This window comes from Drosophila albomicans, chromosome X (genome assembly GCF_009650485.2).
Source record: "Drosophila albomicans strain 15112-1751.03 chromosome X, ASM965048v2, whole genome shotgun sequence".
NCBI lineage: Eukaryota > Metazoa > Arthropoda > Insecta > Diptera > Drosophilidae > Drosophila > Drosophila albomicans.
The window spans coordinates 14369300-14392195 of NC_047627.2; the positions used below are offsets into that span (position 1 = coordinate 14369300).

Here is a 22896-nt window from a genome sequence, read left to right on the forward strand (position 1 = left end):
AAGGCAAAAAATTTCTTTTTAGCGCTTTAAGCAATAAATGGAGCCAAGGCAACAGACAGAGATAGATAGAGAGACAGAGACAGACGCAGGGCGGGAGAAAGAGACTAAGAGAGGGAGAGAGGGACTTTGGCTTGTTGTAATAATCATTTCTTAGGCAAAGCGGAAGTTATTATTTGCCATGCAACTAACTAAAAAGCAGAATTTACAGAAATTAGTTACAGCCCAGAGAGAGAGAGAGAGAGGGAGAGTCAGGGAGAGACAGAGAGAGAGAGAGAGGGAGAGTAAAAGAAAAGTGTGCGGAAGGAAGACAGAACATTTTTAATGCCGGACAATGAGCAAAGTTTAAATTGCAGTTGGGCCGAGAGTTAAGCAGAGAGCGAGAGAGGGAGGGAGAAAGAGCGAGCGAGAGAGGAAGAGAGAATGATGTGACCCACGAGAATGCAACGAAGCCAAGTCGAGCAACAAATTGATGAGCTGCCAGACACAAGAGTAGAAAGAGAAGAGCGGAGTGGCAAGAGAGATGAGAGGAGAAAAAACGGGGTGCAAGAATATGTAATGCCAAATAAACAAGGTAAAAAGTTTTGTTAGCCAGTTGTTAGTCAGTTTCATTTACAATAATAATTATTATAGACAACAAATTTGTATTTAACAAGTAAGAAAGCTACAGTTGAGTTTGCTCGACTGTGAAATACCCGGTACACATTTTCAATAAATTCATATACCACATAAATACAAAAATATACCACAGTTGCAATAAAACTAAATTTTACAATTATACCAAATTAATATACCGCAAAAAGTATACCAAGGTTTCAATAAACCCATGTTTTACAAATATGTCAAAAATATACCACAAAAATACTAAAATATACCACAAAAATACTAAAATATACTACAGTTTCAATAAAACATTGTCAAAAATTATACCAAATTTGTACGTAAAAATAAAAAATTATACCAGAGTTTCAATAATACCATTTACTAAAATTATACCAAAAAAAATGTACCGCAAAAATATAAAAATATTTCTATGTTTCAATAAAGCCATATTCGACAAATAAACTAAAATATTTCAAAGTTCCGATAAAACCATATTCTAAAAATATACCGCAGAATACTAAAATATACTTAAAGCTGTATTTGGTATATTGATAGTCTTTAGTATATTAATTGCAAATGTGTTAAGCAATAGAATTTTTTTTTTTATTATATATCAATGATTAAACATGAATCATTCACAAACAATTTTGATGTTGTGTTTAAGCTCTGTGTCTGCAGTACATGGCGTATACGTAATACGTAATATGTAATATGGCAATCAGCTTGAAATTCCTTAAGCAGCCGCGTGCGGAAAATTGAAAATCCATAAAACTTGGCAGCGACAGGCGAAAGCAGCATCATCAGCTTCAGCGTCAGCTTCGACGTCATCGGCTTCGTCATCGCCAACGGCGAACTCTTGAGCAGCCAACGAACTAAGGCCAAAGAAAGTCTTGTCTTGCAACTGCTGTTGCTTCAGTTGCTGTTGCTGCTGCTTCAGTTGCATTTGCTATGCCTTCATCAGGTTCCGCTTTGCCTTCAGCTGATTTGCCTTTAGCTGTGGCTGCTTCAATTTCTCTTGCTGCTGCTCCTCTTTGGGGTCGTCTTGCTTACTCCATCTACGTCATCATATCGAAAGTCAAACAACTATTGAACTTTGCTGTTGGGGTTTCAGCTGCCAGCTAACAAGTTGTTGCTGTTCTTGCTGTTGTTGCTGTTGCTGTTGCTGTTGTTGCTTGTTGCCGTTGTAATCCACTTAAAGTCTTTGCAGCCGTATCGTCATCGTCAACATCATCGGCATCGACTCCGACATCGGCATTCCGGCTGCTTTTGTATACAGACTCTCGCAGTAGCCGCAGCTGCCAAGCGATTTGCATAATGTCATAGAGAGAAAGAGAGGGAAGAAGAGATAGGGAGCGACAGAGAGAGAGAGAGAGAGAGGGGAGCTAGACAGTTGCATAGCTCAACTAGAGTTTTAACTGAGCTCAGCGAGCAACTGTGCACAATGGACACAATGGCAGCTAACAAGCCGGGGGGAGAGGAGAAAAGGAAGAGTAGAGGGAGAGGGAGAGGGAGGTCAAGGGATCTCAGAGTCTCAAAGTCTCGGGGTCGTCATCAAGTTCTTCTTGTTGCAGCCTTGGCTTCGAGCTTGTTTACATTTTATGGCATTTTATTTACTAATAAAGTCTTTATGAAGTTAAGCGAGAGTTCGACATGCAACTCCCTCTTCCTCTCTTCCTCTCTCCCTCTCTCCCTCTCTCCCTCTCTTCCTCTCTCCCTGTCCTTCCCTTTTCACTTCCCTCTTCCTGGCAGCCTTTGTGCTTTTGTTTAAGCCGTTCGCATAAATCATGCAAAAATTTGTTGGCATTTTGGCTAGCTGCAAACGCAATTAAAGTGCTCACAGCAATAAATTCATAAATATTATTCAAATGTGCATTAAATGCACAACAACAACAACAACAGCAACGAAGTAAACAACATTTGAATTTTGCAACTGGATTCTTTTTTTTTGGGAGGGGGGGACAGTGGAGGCAAAAGCGTTTACTGCTGCTCTTGCTCTTGCTCTTGCCTCTCGACCGTTGGCCACATTTACCGCAACGACAGTGCGCAAATTCAAATGCACTTCCTCTAGTTGCACAACAACTAACGTTACAACAACAACAACAACAGCAGCAGCAGCAGCCACGACAATGACAACAACACGTGTCAATATGCTGCGGCACTTTTGCTGGTTGCGAATACCCTGCACAAATACCAGCTGAAAGGGTTGCATTGGTTGAGTGACATATGAAAGCTCGATCACACATTATTTATTGATTAAATTGTTGATTAAACGATTGATTGACTGATTGATCGACTAACTTGTCTGATCGATTCTGTAATTGATCAGCTTCTAATTTGCTTGCTCAGACATTATTTGTTGTTTACAGTACTGATTGAACAACTGATTGACTGATTGATTGATCAACTTGTTTGATTAATTGCGTGATTGACTTCTGATTGCTTGCTCAGATATTATTTGTTGTTTATAGTACTGATTGACTGATTGATTGACTAAATTGTTTGATTGATTGCGTAATTGATAATTACTTGCTGTGACATTATTTATTGCTTATATTACAGATTGAACGATTGATTGACTGATTAATTGACTATTGTTTAATTGATCGACAAAAGTTTGAGAAGATTGACCTACCTTAGCATTTTCAACCCAATTGCAATTTGATTGATTGGTTGATTAACTCACTTGATTTATTATTATCAAATTTTTACATATTACATCTTTTATAATTTATTGACTTATTGATTTTGATAAGATTGACTTACTTGACTTACAACTTGATTGATTGATTGTCTGATTGGTAGCAAGATTTGTTGATTGACGACATGATAACTGCATCGATATTACTATCTATATCTATCTATATTACTTTTACTATGAAAGTTAGCTATTAATTGTCAATAGAATTCTATATAAATTACTGTGAATGTTAGCTATTAATTACAACTTGATTGAAAGGGAATTACAGGGTAGCGATTCCACTGGCAGCGCTGCTTTTCACTTCGTGCGCTGCCTTTTAGTGGAGGACGCAACAACAAACATTTTGCGGTTGCCGCCATCCCATAAATATATTTACAAATATTTATCAAAGCGTGTTGCATGCAACAAAATATTTCATATATTAAATTTACATGCATTTCACATTTTTGTGTGTCGCCATTGCAACGTCTCTCTTCAGTGTTGCAAAATACGCGAAAATTGCGTGAATTTCAATAAAGACATCTTGATGCGAAATTTCGATGCAAACTGAGGATCTCGAATATGAGTATTGAGTAAAAATCGATTAAAATAAAATAAATTTGATATTGAAGTGAGAACTTATAGGAAATTAGAAAAGTATATTCTAGGGAATTTAGTTTTAAATTAAATGCTTTATTTGGAAATAAAAGAATTTTATTGGCTTGGTTTTAAGCTAAAGAAAAAGTGTGAAAGGAAATAGCAATTGGAATTCAAAAAAAAAAGAGAGGCAATAAATAAAATTTATTCCTTTATATTTTGTTTGTAACTAATTTGAATTATGCAGTTTATTTACGCTGCTTTAAGAAATCGGTTTGGTAAATTTGAAATTAAAGTGGGAATTTATAAAAAATTAGGGAAAAGTTGGAAATTTAATGTTTCATTCGGAATAAAAATCAATTGTATTAGCTTGGTTTTACAATAAATTGTAATTGGCTAACACAAAAAAAGAGGAAAGCAATGAATAAACTTTATTTCATTTGCTGCTTTAAGAGATCGCTTTGCTTTCGCTGTTGGGGATTAAGCTGCAAGTTCTTGCAACAGTCGAACACTTATCATCAGCATTATGATGCCATCATCAGCAACAGCATTATCATGATGATGATGATGATGATGATGATTATCATTGCATGGCAATGTCTGTCATACATATTTCATGCGTTTTCAATTTATCTGGCAACTCAAACGAGTCGAGAGCCCAACTAAATGAAGCAGATCCATCATTGTGCAGCAAGCAGCAAAGAAGCAAAGAAAGCAGCTCGGACAGTGCAAAAGTAGTTTGAGCGAGAAAGAGATAGAGTCGGAGAGAGAAAGAGAGAGCGAGGCAGGTGGCATGGCAATATTGTGGCACGCACATGTTGAAACTCCCACGCACAAAGCTCGAGGCCATTGTTGCCGCTTCATCTGCCAAGTGGGCGCCAATTCATCATTCAATTGTTTACCAGCGACTCCCTCTCCCTCTCTCCCTCCCCTTCCCTTTTCACTCGCTTCCTGTGGAGATTTAGAAGCTTTCCGTTGCGGATTTGGGCGTCGAAGCTGCATAAAATCCAAATTCAAGATGATTTAGGGCCACATTCAAATGCGACTAGTCTCTGCCTCTTCCTCTTCCACTTCCACTTCAATCAATTAAAACACTTTCAATCGACTTGCAATGTGACAAATCGAATCTCGAAACTTCAAACTCGAAGCTATTTTCATATTAAACTGACACTTGCAACATTAAGTGAAGAACTAGAATAAGATATTAGAGAGTAAAACGCAATTAAAGATTATCTTGGTCAACGTTTTGCTCAGATTTGTTGAAAGCGAAAGCAAACGGAAGATGAACATTAAGATTAAGCCAGATTGATGAGCGCTGCGATAAGCTGTGAGATTTATTGAAAAAAATATCAGATGAAAATGCTAATTAGAGAAAAGAACAAGAAAACTACAGTTGAGTGTGCTCGACTGTGAGATACTCTTTGTAAAAAAAGCAAAACATTGCGGTATTAATTTGAAAATATACCAAATTTATATACCACAAAATACTAAAAATGTGCCAAAGACTACATTTGGTATAATTATATGCGAATGCATTCAAAATATACCAAATACAATATGTAGATGTCAAAATCTAGTATATGTTAAAGGCTTCATTTGGTATATTAATATAGTACTACTTTTAAAATAAACCATAGAGTGCAAAATATACCAGATACCAAGGGCTACATTTGGTATATTAATATTAATGCTAATTCCTGTTCTAGTTCTAGTTCTAGAAATATACATAATTTTTTTTCAACATTTTATGGTATATGGTATATTTTGCCTTCTATGGTATAATTGATTGAAATACTATATACTAAATATAGTATTTGGTTTATGGTATATTTTGCCTTCTATGGTATAATTGAATGAAATACAATATACTAAATATAGTATTTGGTTTATGGTATATTTTGCCTTCTATGGTATAATTGATTGAAATACTATATACTAAATATACCATAAACCAAATACTATATTTAGTATATAGTATTTCATTCAAAATATACCATATACCATAAAGTGTAAAAAAATTTGTTTGTATATTTCTAGAACTAAAACTAGAACAGGAATTAGCATTAAAATAAGTTAAGAAATGAAATGCAGTTGAGAAGTTGAGAAGCTTTCTCTCTTCCTACTGCTGACCAATCGATGACTTCGTCTTCGATTTGACTTGCAAACTTTCTGCTTTCCGCTTTCCACTTTCCACTTTTCCACTTTATCGCTCAATGCGGAGCAAAGCGGATCAAGCAATTGGCATAGTTTTGCAATTAAATGGAGTTGTTCGTCGTCTCATTTAATGGCAATTGATGGTGATGATGATGCATTGATGAACGAATGCATCACGTATACGCACAGTTGCACGCATTTAATTGCAATTTCGAAACACACATTCACTTGAAATTGAGCGCAGCTTAATTATTTACTTGCTATGTGCTTTGGTTAGACACTGTGACGAGTGAAGTTGCAATTATGATGAAGCGAAGCTGTGTGTCTCTCTCTCTCTCTCTCACACTTGCTTTGTGCTCTACTCTAGGGGCGACACACATACAAAGAAGTGGTAGAGGGGGGGGAGACAGGGCGACAGCAGCCATTGTCCTGCACATTCAAGTTTTTAATTAACTGCCTGACAAAGATTTCGTTTTTCAGTTTTTTTTTTTGCCTTTTGTGTTAGGCAGAGAGCGAGAGGGAGGAAGAGGGTGCAATAGGAAGGACAGGGGGTAGGGGGGGTTGGAAATTGTGCGCCTGGGGCGCATTGCCACGAATTGACATTCCCTCGTTTGCTCGTCTGGAATTTAATAAGCCCGAATTGTTGGCTACACGCCATAACAACGAGTCAGAGAGAGCGTAGGGGAAGCTACCCCCTCTCCCTCTCTCTCTCACTCTCTGTGTGTGTGTGTATGAAATTGAAAAACTACCCCCAGCGACATTTGCTAATTAAACTTTTTGTTAAACGCTTAAAACATATGGCGAGTGCCAATACCTCCAAAAAAACGAGGAAACTAAAGAGGAAACTAAAAAGAAAAGCGGAACTGAAAATGGAGCGCCATCTTGTCAACCCTCCAGCTTCAAGCTGCAAGCTGTGAGCTGTGAGGTGCATTTATGCAACCCTTAGCGAACACTCCCCTTTAATGACAAATGGCTGTCAGTTTGTCAGCTGCCGCTGGCATTGCAGCTGCTGCGCCAATTGCCACTTAACAATCGGACGAATTGCTACAAAACTATGCGAGACACCTTCTTCCCTCCCTCCTCCCTGCCCCTTCCCTCGAACTACCCCTAGACGACAAACAGCCAAATGAAATGTGGAAAAAGTCGTGCAAAACTAACGCCAAAACTTTTTTTGCACCTTTGCAACTAAATAGTGCTGCTCATGGAGGGTGGGTAGGGTTGCCACCCGAAAGTGCGAGGGAGGCAGAAGAAGAAGCTGGACTGAGGCAAGTTCTAAAATGAATCGAAAGTAATGAATGAATAAAAGTTGCAGTCTAAAGTTGAAGTTGAAGCTGTGCATCGGCTATCGACTGTCCAACACGACGGGGTGGCAACCCTGTCACTATGCGAGGGGCAGTCGAGACTGTTTGGCAAGTTCGCCTGTGCAATTAACTGTGAAAACGCTGTCACAATATTTCAAACTTTTAATTGTTTGCGCAATTGCAAAGTGCAACACGGGGGCAACACTGCCAACTGGCAGTGCAACATTGTGGCGCCACAGCAAAGTTAAAGTCGAGTTGCGCCTTTAAGTCGCTATCGAAAACGTGTCGCCTGCCCTGTTGTCCCTGTCTCTGTCTCTTTTTCGCTCTTCCTTTCTTTTCCTTCCTCTTCCTCACCATCTTTATATCTCTTTCCCTCTCTCCCTTTCTCTGTCTCCATTCTTCTCTCTCTCTCTCGCTCTCTTTCGCTCTCCCTCGCTCACTCATCAGTCGTCGCTTGGGATTTCGTTTTCCTCCTTTTTGTAAAAATAATTTAACATGAATATATCGCATTTCATGGAGTCATACATCACACAGCGGCAGCCAACACATGCCCCGCCCCTCTCCGTCTCCTCTCCTCGCCCACCCCTTTTGCTTGCCTGGGCGTCGGGGCGTGGCACATTGCAACAGCGGGCAGCAAGCAGCAAGCTGGAAGCGGCAAGTGACAGCTCTAACATAAACCACAATAATATCCAAAGTCATGAGGGAAGTAACCAAGTGTGAATTTTCGGTTTGTGCCTCGCGAACCGCAGCGGTGCCGACGTCGACGTCGACGTCGCTGCCAACGCCGCTGCTGTTGCACCCTTTGTGACTTGGCCAACATCGAAACATCGACTTGGTCAAGTCGAAAGAAAGAAACACTCAAAAAACAAAACAGAACTCTGGGAATAATCGCAAACCAAACTTTTGCAGGGTATCCACAAGTCGTGTTGCCTTAATAAATGCTTCAATTCGAGAGTCTATTCAAGTTGCACTTACAACTTGTCTTCAACAGCAAAGCATTTAATATGAAAAGGTTCTTAAAATGCATAGAAAATGCTTTGCGAACCCAAATTAAATTGCATTATACATCAAATATGCTTAAATATTTTAGTTAAATGGGGTTGATCTAAAAGTTTGTATAGCACATTTATTTATACTTAATTAGAAGAACGTTTACAACAAATTTCCCAACAACTTTCTTTAGAGAGTTAGTAGAGTTTATCTTAAAAATAACGATTTTAAATTTTATAAAAAAAGTTCTTTGTATTAATTAAATTGGAATTTACTGTTGCCATGATTATACATTTTTTTAATGCTTGAAGCTTGCAATATTATTTTTTAAGACTTAAAATATTATGGAATAATGTAAAATGTATTCATTTATTTGATATTTTCATATCTCAAATTCATTTTATAGTAAATCTTAGCAAGCAAAAATGATATTCTTACCTCGCATTTCTTTGTAATGTAACAATGGACATGAAAGGTTACTAAAAAAAAGTGAAATAAATAAATAAAGTACGCATACGCACTGTTGTCATAGTCATAGACCATAGTTTTTGCATATTTTGCATGCAGTGGTATATCGATATACCAAATATATCTTTTTTATACTGTTTCGTTGCAATATTTTTCTCAGTGTTAATGCACAAATGAAATGCTGCATTTCAAAGGCAACAAAATGGTGAAAACCAATTAAATGTTGATGCATTTTCGCAGTCGAGTTAACCGATAGCGCATTGCAGAGTTCTTGCTGGCCGAGTCGAGTTTATTACTGCCTTGAGTCCTTTAACTTTAACTTCAACTTCAACTTTAGCTTCAACTGCTGCTGCATGTGTGTGTGTGTGTGTGTGTGTGAGTGTGTGTGTGTGTGTGTGTGTGTGTGTGTGTGTGTGTGTGTGTGTGTGTGTGTGTTAGTGTGTGTGCTGTTCCAACTCGCTGGGCGCCTGTCGCTGGGGTGCCTCTCGCTGCTTGCCTCTCGCTGCTTGCCTCTCGCTGCTTGCAGTTGTTTTAGTTGCTGTTTCCGTTACGCGGACAGTTTGCTTTGCTGTTTTTATTCTTGTGTGATTCTTTGACTACACACAAAATAAGTGAGAGAGAGAGAGAGAGAGAGAGTAACGGAGAGAGGGAGGCAAACGAAAAAATGTTGCAACAAAACATTTACGACGTCATCGTTTCACAATTTTCGTCCAGTTGTATCTTAAAATAAAAATGATTGTTGTTCTTGCTGCGGCGTCCCAAAGTGTGAGCGAGAGGGAAAGGGAAAGGGAGAGGGAGAAAAGGGAAAGAAAAGGAAGCAAAGCAAAGCAGAGGCAAGGCAAAACGAAGAAAACAAAATCTCGTGTCATTTATCATGCATTTCCACTTTTGGCTTCCGTCGGCCGGGACAAGCCCCAAACACACACACACACACACACACAGACAGATGAATGCACGGGGCGAACACACACACACACACAAATACAGTCGAGTGGGTGACGAACTGGATGAGAATGACGATGGATGCAAGAGGGCGTGCAAGAGGACGTGCAAGAGGAGCTGCCTGCTAAAATGATGTGTGCGCTGCCTCAGCCGCAGGGCAACAACTAACAACAACAACAACAAGGAAGATGACGGCGACAACGACAGCGAAACACACAACAACAACAACAAATAGAATAACGAAAAAATACTCCGAAATGAAAGAAACAGACCAAACACATTTCAGTGTCAGAATATTATTTTTTCTTTTGTTTCGGTTTTTATTTTTGCTTTTGTTTTTGTTTTTGCTCTGCTCTTCGCTTCGCCAACTGCAGCGGGGCCAACATCCTGCTATCTCTTTTCCTCTCGTACTCCGCACTTCTTTTCTGACAAGCTGACTTCGTGTCATCACGATCGTTGAGGATCTTAGCTCAGAAGTTAGCTTAGTTGCTTAAGCGATTTTCAAATATTAAATGATTTATGAGAAAAAGTGAAAAAATTAATAATTAATGATTCGCAGAGAGCTTCCAAACTACAAATAGCTTCAAACTATATTTACTTATGTATAAAAAACAATGCACTCAGAAAGTGGTTTGATATAACATTGCAATTTCAATTTGTTTACATTAAGAAATAATTAAATTGGAATTTTTATTACAAGAACCATTATTCATATGAAAATAGAAATATATTATATGTGAACTTTGAAATAGCAGTGCTTTAAAATTGAAAAATACTATTGTAATCGCTAATTCGAAACAAAATTTTGTTATAAAAGCTTAATCTATTCATTTTTCTCTTTTGAGAAAAATCACGTGAAGCTCAGCGCTTAGAGCTTTCTCGATCCGTCCTCACCTTTTCTAAATTTCAATCGTTTCTTAAGACAATATCCTTGGCTTCTAATAATTATATGTTTTTGTTAATTTAATGGCCAAACGAATTTAAACTTAAGATATTAACTGTCTACCTCGATGTATTTACATATATATTTGGAAAGTCCACTTAATAAATACTTTTAAGTCAACTTTCTCTAGAGAAATTTCAACGTCTAAACTTAACATATGTGCCCAGAAATTCTGTAAAAAAAAGGTCTACATTTTTGTACTCCCCATTAAAGTAATGGTCAAAGACTTTAACGAACAGTTGATGAAGTGCTTAAGTGTCATTTTTATTATAATATTTTCATATATAAATATTATAAGCTTTCAACCTATCGATAGCAGGTAAAAACAGTTTGTTAGCTCCCATAGATCAACATTGTTATGTATTTAAATAAATATTTCAAAGTGATTCCGATGTCGTGCGTGACACGAGTCCATCGCTAGCACTTACATAGAGCTATCCCATTCATGCTCAGTTTATAGAGAGAAGAGAAAGAAGAGCATTGCGAGAATGCGAATGAGACTTGTTGTGATGAAATGGAGCAGGAGGGTGGAGAGGGAGATAAAGAGGCATTTTTTGGGGGGACAAATAAAGCAGCGCACAAATCATCGTCAGTCGACCAATTTATGCGTTTTCATTAGGCCACAACAACAAAAAAAAAAGCAAATTAATAAAGCATACAAAAATCGAGGAAAAGAAAATGTAAAATCGAAATAAGAAAAGGAAAGGAAAAGAGACGAAAAAAAATTGAAATGCTCTTCAATTAATTTCCTTCGAGGGCTAAGCTACATTTTGTTTCTGGCTGCCAACTTGCCTCGTCATTTTTGCGGCAATTTGAATATGGAAATGGAGCTTTTGAAGGCATCCAAACATTTTGCATTCCTCCCCATTCCTAACCGCCCCCTTCCCTCTTCCCCTTCCTCTTCCACCGCAACAACAACAAGAACAACAAAAGTTGCCCCAGCTTCGAGGTTCGAGTTCTGAGTTCCGAGCGTGGCCCGAAATGATGGAAAAGTTCTTTAAATTGTTTGCTTTTGAAATGTGGCACATTTGTCGAGACAGAGAGGGACAGAGTGAGAGAGTGAGAGAGCGAGAGAGTGGCATTCAATTCATGTGCCACATGTTGAGCGGCAAAACAGCAATTGCTTTCCCCCTCCCCTTCCCTCTTTCTCTCCTTCCTTTCGATCTCACAATGAATTGTACATTTTTGCAGCTATTGAAGCACATTTGAAAATGTTGTTTGCAAATCGCAAAAGCGAAAGCAAAATCGCTTCCTTTTGGCATTATCCAACACTGCTCCAAAGCCAAAGCCAAAGCGTTTGCCAATTGCCGCCGGCTATTGAGCGTATTCGATGAGTTCTTTCACCAATAAGCAGCTCAAATAATTTCAGCTTTCAACTTTGCGCGGAAAGTTTACTTAAAGCGTGCCAAGAGCGGACAATCTGCCAAAGGGTTTCCATCTGTATTTCTGTATTTGTCTTGTTAATGAATTAACGCAAAAGATGATGGATAAAACACAATTTACGAATTCAAATTGCATCAATCAATCGCCTTTTCAATCGTCGCTTTGCATATTTTACTTATTTACGTGTATTTAAGTGCATCCAATGCTTGAAAATCTTTGCTGAAGAGTAATTTAAGAATTGCAAACGCTGTTGTCAATCATTTCATCAGTCAATCATTGTCAATCATTATATGGGAAATAACTTTATACGGCATTTTCTTTAGTTTCTTGTGTATTCTGTGGTATATTTTAGTGTAATAATCGATATCGATATACTGAATATACCTTTTGGTATTTTATTCGGTATATTTTGTATTCCAAGGTATATTCTGTTTGTTTGAAGGCAGTAGTATATAGATATACCAAAAATAGACTTAGGTATATTTTTTGTAAATGTGTAATAAATAATTTATTAATAATTTTGTATATTTTAAGATTCCTCAATTTGGAATTTAATAAAATTGATTTATTAATATAACAAATATAGCTTTCAGTATAATTTAAAATTAAATTTAATACTTTGTTGCCATAACTTTGTATATTTTAAGATAGTTGACACCAAACTTGAGAATTTTAGTCCATTCAATCATCATCAATCAGCCAATAAACTACAATTTAATTGTCGAAATTCTTTATGCATTTTTTTGATATCCTTATGCAAAATATTGACTTAAATAGTTAAAATGAGTCAATCAATCAATCAGCTTGTCAATCATTTAGTCAATCAATGATTTTTTCTTACGTTAACTTCATTTAATGAAAATGTCTGCCTATCATTTTTGCTTATGAATATATTGAGAGCTCTTGTAGTTTTTGTTGTTGTTGCTGCCTGAGGCTAACAATGAAGATACGCAGAGAGGTGGGCGTAGGCCACGCCTCGCTCCCTGATGCTTTGACACTTAGGAAACAACAAATGTGGCTGGCTGGCTGAAGCAGCAGCTGCTGCAAGAGGCAAAGATGGGGTTTGGGGGAGTGCCACATATACGGCAAGTGAAGCGAAGCGAGGGAATGGGAAAGCAGACTTTGGCGATAGCTGCGCCAAACAAATGCGACGCCATTTGGTCTGTGGCAACTGCGTCTGTCTGAGACTAAGAATGCGACTCGAGACTGAGACTGAGGCAAATAACCGCAATGAACTTGAGCCCAGCTGTCAATGTGATAAATAAACTTGGCTTGCCAAATAACACACAGTCCTGGGTCCAGGTTGTGTGGCATAAATAAATAAATACCAAAGCATGTTTATACAATATTTACCTTCTCTCTTTCTTTCTCTCTCTCTCTTTCGTTGCAGCAAAAGTAACAGCGTCTCTGATTGTTGTGTGGATTCTTTTTGGACTTGTTTTCTGGACAGATTGTGCTGAAATATGGGCGTGACACGCCTTAGTCTCATGCTGCTGCTGGCGGCGCTGCTGCAGCTTAGTCAAGTGGATGCTTACTCCAGTACGTATACGTAATATAGTCCGCACTCGTATCTCTCGTATCACTCGTAGTCGCTCTCTCTCTCTCTATCTGTGTCTCTCGCGTTCTCTGTTGTGTCCCTTCGAGTATTCGCTCTCTCTGTCTCTTTTCTCTCTCTCTCTCTCTCTTTATATGTCTCTTTCTTTCTCTTTCTCTCTCTGTTTCTTTCTGTGTGTAATAAATGTACTGTGTAATCATCACTACTAATCATCATCATCATCATCATCATCATTATGAACATCATCACGAACATCTGCATCAACTTCATCATGATGACGATCGTCAAACGTGTTCCACCGAATTTCCATTTTTAATTTGTCCTATTATTTCTGTTTTCAACTTTTTCTTTTCCCCCCACTGCCAACAACAACAACAACAACTACAACACACTGAACAACTTCCCCAACAACAAAAACACACACGACTTTTTGTCTGCGTCTTCCTCTCGTTCTGCGTCTTCGTCTTCGTCTTCGTCTCCGTCTCTGCGTCTCGTCGATACCATATGTCCGTCTCGCTCTCACCGCTCGCAGAGTATGGACGCGGCTGCGGCGACATCGGTTGCCTGCCCAACGAGGAGTGCGTGATCACCAGCGACTCGTGCAGCTACAATCAACGCGATGGCAAGGATTGCGGCAGTTATCCGACTTGCAAACGCAAGAGCGGCGGCTCCTCCAGTGGCAACACCCACCAGGCGAATCCCTCGTCCCCATCGTCTGCGGTTAATCCCTCAGGTATTTATTTACGTTTACGTTTTCATTTTCATTTCTCTCGCTCTCTGTCTCGCTCTCGCTCTCGCCACTCGTCGTTTACTCCCAACTTCGTGCTTTTATCACTCGCGACTCGTGACAGACGTTTTGCAAATCAGAATTTTGCGAGGGCAGTTCGACAAGTTACTCTCTTCGCCCCCGCCCCCCCTCACCCACCACCAACACCCCCCTTTTATCATTTGCTTTTTATTTGAATATATATATTTATAATTTGATGGAAATCCACTTACAACTACAACTACAACAACGACAACAACAATCGAAAGAAGAGCTTTAAACACACACACTTTCAACACACGTGCTCTGCTTCTTCACATACTTACACACGATATATCTCGCAATATATATACACATATATCTCACTCACTCACTCGATCATTGGTTAAGTTCGTTCATCACAACAACAAAAGAAAAACGCACTCTCTCACTCGCACTCGCACTCTCTCACTCGCGCTCTCGCTCTCGCTCATTCCTTGTCTCATTGAGCTGCACTTTGAACGTAAATCATCTTCGTATTAATGTGTAGTACATAAGATTTCTATGTATGTATATGTTGATGCATACCTTTACACCATGCTTCTGCTCGCTCTCTCTCTCTTTCTCACTCAACACAAGCACACACACACACATTCATACGCGCGTATTCGCTGCGACTGCTTCGCAACTTCTGCTGTTTACATGAGCCGAGCTCAATAACAGCTCTCGACTCTGTTAATAACATGAAATGAGATCTGCATCTCTCTTATGTTATGCTGACAATTGCTGTTAACTGCAAGCTGTTAAACACAGACTATGTTAAGTTCTTAGTTAACAGTTGAAAGGTAATGAGTTGCTTTTGGAAAATATTTCAATTACTTACGAATAAATACGTACATATTAATAATAAAAATAAATAAGAAAATCTATAAAGTACAAAATTACCTAATTATAAATATGTAAACTAATAAAAAAAAATGGAATCTATAAATAATATATATCTATATATTATATATTCGTACTTGTTATTTATACTTTTTAGTTTCACTATTTATTGTTTCATATCCAACTATGTGTTCGTATGAAAAATTTACATAAATCAATTAATAGTGCATAAATACGTTCATAATTATTTTCCATTAACTGATCAACTGCATAAATTGATATAACTGAATGATCATACAACGAAAAGATTATGTAAAGACATAACAGTGGTCAATAACACCCCTGTACTCTGTTATTCACTTAACATAGTCTGTGCTCAGCAGAAGTTCATTAACAGCAAAAGCAACTGCTGTTGTAGTGTCGTCTCACTCGCTCTGCAGTCGCAGCAATGCGCGCGTCGCTTTCTGCGCATAACTAACCGCAATGTGTTCCATATTCTTCTCTCTTTCTCTCTCTGTTTGTCTATCTAATCGCTCACGCACTCGTGGAATGGTAATGGTAACTGGTAACTGGTTTTGGTTGGTTATAAATAGGATCCAGCTTGAATACGGGACCTGAGAATAACATATTTGCGCCTGCATCATCGAATCCCACACTTAACACCTACACATACTTCAGTCACAACAGCAATAACAATAACAATGGCCATCATCAGAATGGGGGACAATCGTCGGGTGGCAACAACGGCGGCTCCTCATCGATGGGCGGCCAAGGCGGTCAAGGTGGCCAACAGAATGGCGGCCAAGGGTCGCAGAAGGGATCGCAAGGTGGCGACGCGGGGGGACTGGGCAACAGCGGGGCTGCGGGTGCCTCGGCAACGGGCATCGATCCGCATTATGTGTTTGGGGCCAAGCATCACATGCCCATCATCCCTAATATGCCCATCTTTCCATACAATTCACCCACGCAAGCGCCATCGTTTCAACAGTTTCCCCAACCCAATCATCCAGGTAGCGTCCTCAATCCCGGATATCCCATGCATGGCCTGCAGCCGGTGAATCCCTACAATCCACCGTTCGTATTTGGTCAGCTGCCCTTCTACTCGGGCCCCGCCGGCACTGGCGGTCCCCCAGGCGGCGGTGGCGTCGGCGGTGGCGGTGCCAATGTTGGCATCGGGGCCGGCGTCGGTCTCCCAAGCTCGAGTATGGGCATCTTGGGTGGCGGCGGCGGCGGTCTGGCGCCATATGGCAGCAACTATCAGGGCTATCAGACCCATCACACCAATGCGAACATGTACAATAAGCCGCCGCCTCAGTATCAGAACCAGAATCAACAGAATCCCTACAATCGCCAGACCCAGGCGCATCCCTCGGCAGCGGGTCGTCTCAGCGATGCTCCACAATTTGGACTGATCACGCTGTTCGCTGTGCTCCTCCAACTGCTGTTAAATAGAATCCATAACAACAACATCGGCAGCACGTAATAAGATGCAAACGACAGCAGCAGACGATCCACATTTGATCAATCAAATTCTGCAACGCAAAACACGACGACGATCAATATTATGTGCAAACAAAAAAGAGAAAACAGCAACAAAACAACAGAATCCCATTGCTTTGCTTTTCAGTTGTATTATCCCACAATCCTTACACTACTTTTTTTTTTTTTGGTTTACGGGCAATAGTTTAAGTTACAATTAAGGGCAAACAGTGAAGCAAACAGAAATAACAGCAGCAACAAACAATAATGAATGTAATTAACATGTGAAATGCGCAAAAGCTGGCATCTATGGCATCAACTCTCCTTGCTGTAATCAATGCTCACGGACAGTAAGTGTAAAAGCCGTCGACTATGACACGCAATCTTACTCTTCTAAACGTGCAAGTGCAAGCTTACTGCTATGTCACTCAATCTTACTCTTTTAAACGTGCAAGTACAACCTGACTGCTATGTCACTCAATCTTACTCTTCTAAACGTGCAGGTACAAGCTCTTATAAACGTACAAGTTCAAGCTGACTGCTATGTCACTCAATCTTACTCTTCTAAACGTGCAGGTACAAGCTGACTCTTTTAAACGTACAAGTTCAAGCTGACTGCTATGTCACTCAATTTTACTCTTCTAAACGCGCAGGTGCAAGCTGACTGCTATGTCACTCAATCTTACTCTTCTAAACGTGCAAGTACAAGCTGACTGCTATGTCACTCAATCTTACTCTTCTAAACGTACAAGTACAAGCTGACTGCTATGAGACTCATCCTTACTCTGTTGCGCAAGTGCAGACTGACCGATAATTTTACTCTTCTAAACATGCAAGTGCAAGCTGACTGCTATGACACTCAATCGTACGCTTTCAAACCCACAAGTGCAAGCTGGCTGCGCAGTCCCTCAACTCTTCTAAACATGCACGTTGGCAGGTTGGCAACTATGACATTCACTCTTAATCTTCTAAAAGTGTAAATGAAAGCTGACAGCTATGACACTCACACTGATTCTGAAGCATCTAGTGAAGTAATTCAAAGCTGACAGCTATGATATTTCCTTGTCGTGCGCGTGCAACTGCAAGCTGACTGCTATGACAGTCGAGTCGAGGAGTAATTGGATATATTTAAATAAGCAACATAATGTAGCAAGTTAAAACTGCAAGTGGATACAATATATTGTGTGCACAAGTATTTTGCTGCATTTCTTTAGCACATTCTTTGCCTGCCACACACACACACACACACACGCACACACATACAGATGAGGAGTGCTTATACGTAATTTCAATTTAATATTGTGCTCGCTTTGTGCCAGTCTTTATCTCTCTGTTCATGTGTGTGTGTGTGTATATTAGTTCATTTGTGTGGTCTAACTATCAGTCAGTCGGCTGTCTGTCCGTCCGTCCGTCTGTCCGTTTGGCTGTGCCAAAAGCTTCTTTCTGTCTGCACTTCTCTCTCATTCTGTTTTTTGCAGCTCAATTAAATTGGAATTTAATTTCGGGCTTAGTCCAGTGCCTCGACCAGCCGCAGACCTTGGTCCAGGCAGACACACACACACTCTCTCTCACACACACACAGATGGTCAGTTGTGTGCATGTCCTGGTTAGATAACAGCTTTGATGTTGATGTTAATTTCATTTTTGTTGATGTTGATGCTACGAATTTTGTGGTAAACTCAACGCAAGCATTTCGGGGCTATCATTGCCCCGTTGTTGTTGCTGTTGCTGTTACTGTTGCTGTTGCTGATGGCCCATTCAGAGTTGTTGTAGATACAAATACGAATACACACGCATGTCAATCAAAGTGCATAACAAGTTGCTTTTTAGACTGCAGCAAATTGAAAAAACCAAATCAAAAAACAAAAAAAAAAAAACAGAATATTTAGAAAAGTGAGCTGTGCACAAAGTGCACAACTAAACATAATAATAACTAAAGTATAAATGTGTTTTTTTTTTACATAAATATATACATATATATTAAATACACACACATACATATATATACAACGATGTGTATCTAAACTAACGAAAGGAAAGTAGAGTTAAGAGAGCGAATTGAATGGAAATCAACAACAACAACAACAACAACTCGCTTTCAGGCAAACAATGAAAACAAAATACCTAAATGAAAACCAAATAAAACTATACACAATTGTATAAACGAAACTTGAGCAAAAACTGCCAGCAAAAAACAGAAGAAAAAACATGGATTCAACACAACAGAAGATGAACAATGAGATCTAACTACGAAACATATTCAAAAGCCAAAAGTGTCAATAAATAAACTCGAATCAAATCGCATTCATTCAACAATAGCAACAAAAAACATTTGCAACATGCAACATATTGCATGCCACACACACACACACACACACACAAACACGATACAAAAATCAGTTAATTATTATATTTTTTGCCGTTCGACAACAGCCACTGGAAATATTAGAAAACATATTCGATATTGTTTGTTGTTCCATTGTTCTATTGTTTTTTTTGTTGCTTGTTCAATTCGTTTATTAAATAAAACATTTTATGAGAACAATAGCTTAAGCTGGCTTTTGTTACAGGGTATCTGCTAGTCGATCAATTTCGACATGTTTATTTTACTATTATTTCGATGTATTCGTATTATTTGTGACATGAATTTATTAACGCATAAATAAATGAACTTTAAACAGTGGGAAAAGAAAAAGAAAAAACATGAACAACCGAAGATATTTACTCCGTCCGACATCGAATACTGTTGTTGTTATTATTTTTGGGTCGATATTTATTTATTGAATAAAGCGCTATTCCCAGATGAGCAAAATCTTGAATACAATATTACGCAAGTTCGATTCGAATTTTAGAGTGACCGTTTTTGACAGCATTTATGACTCTAAATTTGGCATAGTAAAATGGTAAAAAATTAAAATGTATGACCACACCGTAACATAAATTAATGCTATTTCTCTACAAGAGAAAATCCCTTTGAAGTTTTTTTTTGATGCTTCTCTTTACTGATACCGATATGAGTACGGAATAATAGATTGTCTATTCTTTCGCATGTGGAAACGCTTCAAAGATTTTTGTGCTGGGAACTGCGAATCGAAAAGACGCCGTTAAAGTTATGCACGGCCGAAAAAAACCATCTGGGAACAGCGCTTAACACTGGAAAACTTACACACACTCACACTCACATGCATATTCACACATTCACAGTATCACTTTGAATGAAACCCAACTAAAACTGCCATTTGAACAGTATTAAAGAACTAACTAAAGCATTTTTATCGAATATACTTTAATCGAAAAGAACCCGAAATAAATACATACATACATATAAAGCAATCCCCGATGTGCATGCTAGCAAATAATCTTAGTGGTATTCAAGACGTACTATATATACATATATATATATATGTTATATATATATATTCAATCTCTCAGACACACACTCTTAACTCTGATGAAAACTTTGGCGTTGTAAATAGCATTGGCATTTATAAGAGTATATAATACATATATACAAATATATATACCATAACATATATACTTGATATACTTAACATTACTGATATACTTATATAGTTATAAACATTTCAACAAAAATATTACAAAAAACCAAAAAAAAAAAACAAAATTTACTAATCGAAAAAAACGGCAGAGAAGACTTATAAGAACTAAGCGATACAAAAAAAAAAAAAAACAAAAAACAAAAACAAAACAAAAAACGAAACAAAATCAAACTCAAAGTTGTGTAGAATTTAAATGTTGCATTAACTATAACGATGAACGATAACGATAACGATTACAATTACGATAAACGATAAACTGTAACGATTACTAATACTGACACTAAACAATTATCGATTCGATAAAGCAAAATGCATACGTACATATGTAACAATAATATTAATAATAATTATCAACTATCGATTACGATAACGATAGACAATTGACAACGATACAATTGGCAAAGAAAAAAAGTTAAATAAAAAGAAATTTACGCTGCAGCTGATCAAAGTTATCGATGCATTTATCAAATGGTCCTTGAGCACAGTAGCTACGATTACGATTAGTTTAACGATTATAAAGATTAACGATCAAATGCAATGCATTTCACTTTATGTAGATAAAAAGATGCGTATGTCTAAAAGAGTTGAGCGAATAATAGCTGCAACGATAATGCGCTGAACGTATCGATAGTAGACAAGCTGCTGCGATAACAAGATATATTCATCGATTGTAGGCAAGCTGCTGCGACAACACGATGCATTTATTAATAGTAGTCAGCGATAACACGATAAATGTATAGATAGTATGCAAGCCGCAACGATCACGCGATAAATGAATCGATAGTAAGCAAGCTGCAGCGATAACACAATAAATCTGTCGATAGAAGTAAGCGATAACACGTTAAATGTATCGATAGTAGGCAAGCTGCAGTGATAACACCATTAAATGTATCGATAGTAAGCAAGCTGCAGCGATAACTCGATAAATGTATCGATAGTAGGCAAGCAAATGCATTAAAGCTAATCAAAGTGAATAACGAGCAACTGTAATGAAACTTAAGCTAAGTAAAAGCAAAAAAGCGAAACGAAAAAAAAGAAAAACGCCCGCATACCCAGCATTTGATATTGACTCCCCTCTCAGCCTCCCTGTCAGCCCTCTTTAAAACTCTCCCCTCCGCTCCCTGTTCTCTCCCGCCCCCTAACAGCATCTTGTGCTTGCCATTCATACATAGAATTAAATTTCGTATATAATTTGTATGTTTTGTTTTTTTATGTGCTTTTGATTTCTAAACGCTTTTTGTGTTTTCCCTTTTTCTGTTCTCTGTTCTTTTTTATTTTGGTTTGTTGTTGCTTATTGTGGCTAACACGCGTCTGTTTGCTGCTGTGTTGCTGTTGCTGCTGCCAATGATGATGATGCGAACGATGATAACGATAACGATTGCGGCAACGCACAGTGAGCAGCGGCAACACGCACAACTCGTTTGCGCCCAACTCGCCGAGTGCTCCGCTGCCTGAGGCAGATGCTGGCGGTCAGGGACAAGCTGGTTACGGTGGCGGAGGCGCATCTGGTGGATATGGTGGCGGCTTCTCGGCTGGCGGTCACGGTCTCTATCCCTCGTTGCCCACAAACAACGGCGGTGGCGGTGGCGGTGGCTACAATCCCAATCCCTACAACGGCTACAACGGACAAGGCGGCTATCAGCCCGCTCCCGGTGGCTATCAGCCCCCCCACGGCGGTTACCAACCCGCTCCCGGTGGCTATCAGCCTTCGCCTGGCTACACTCCGCCCGCCCCTGGCTATGACAATGGAGGCGGTGGTGGCGGCGCTGCTCAGAAGCCCAAGGAAAAGGGCGGCTTCTTCTCGAACTTCTTCTCGAATCCGGCGGTGAGTCAAGCAGTCTCCGGTATCATTGCAGGCCAAATAGCCAAGCAACTCCAAGGCGGCGGCTCCAATGGCAACAATCAGCCGAATAACGGAGGCGGTGGCAATCAACCGTATCAGCCAAGTGGCGGCTATGGCGGTGGCAACTCTGGCGGTGGCTCATCGGGTGGCTCTTCGACTGGCAGCAACATTCTCGGCGGTCTCCTTGGCTCTGTGCTCTCCGGTGCCGGCAACAGTGGCGGTGGAGGAGGTGGAGGTGGAAGCGGTGGCAGCAGCGCCAGCAATTTCCTTGGCAGCCTGCTCAGCGGAGCTGGTGGCAACTCTGGCGGCGGCGGTGGTGGTGGCGGTGGTGCTGCCAGTGCTCTTGGCGAGATCTTCAACTCGAAGAACTTCGGCGGTCTCTTCAGCGAGAATCCTTCGTCGTCGCGCAGCAACAGCGGAGGAGGAGGAGCCAGTTATCCTACTCAGGGCTCCAACTACAACAACAACAATTACGGCAAATAAGCTGAGGAGAAGGAGGAGGGAAGCAGCCACGCGTTGGAGGCACATCCAATTTTTATACTTTTATTCTCAATCAAAATGGAGGCATTTCAATTAAAAAACACACAAGACACAACTACATATACAATTATTATAACAGTACTCGTAATTATACAGTTCATATTACAACAACAACAACAACAACAACCAAAACAACAACAATTCGAAATTGTGAATGACAAATTTGCTAAACAAACAAACTCTACAGAAAATTCAATAAATTTGTAAATAGAAATACGTAAGAATTGAAAGCCA

The 22896-nt window shown here is 39.3% G+C and overlaps 1 protein-coding gene across 5 annotated transcripts in view; it reads left to right on the plus strand.

Annotated features, from left to right (window-relative positions):
- LOC117576853 (uncharacterized) overlaps positions 1-22896 on the plus strand; it is a 124514-nt gene extending 101618 nt beyond the window's left edge. Inside the window, exons 2-5 of one of the 5 annotated variants that reach the window (XR_007955693.1) lie at positions 13443-13594; positions 14143-14343; positions 15834-17124; positions 17373-18928. Coding sequence is in view for 3 of the 5 variants with exons in the window: in XM_052008674.1 (XP_051864634.1) it covers positions 13519-13594; positions 14143-14343; positions 21674-22605 (1209 nt within the window). In the remaining 2 variants the exon portion in view is untranslated. Of the gene's footprint in view, positions 1-13442; positions 13595-14142; positions 14344-15833; positions 17125-17372; positions 18929-21673 lie in introns of those variants that run through there. The other 4 variants (XR_007955694.1, XM_052008674.1, XM_034261950.2 and 1 more) reach the window with 4 other exon arrangements.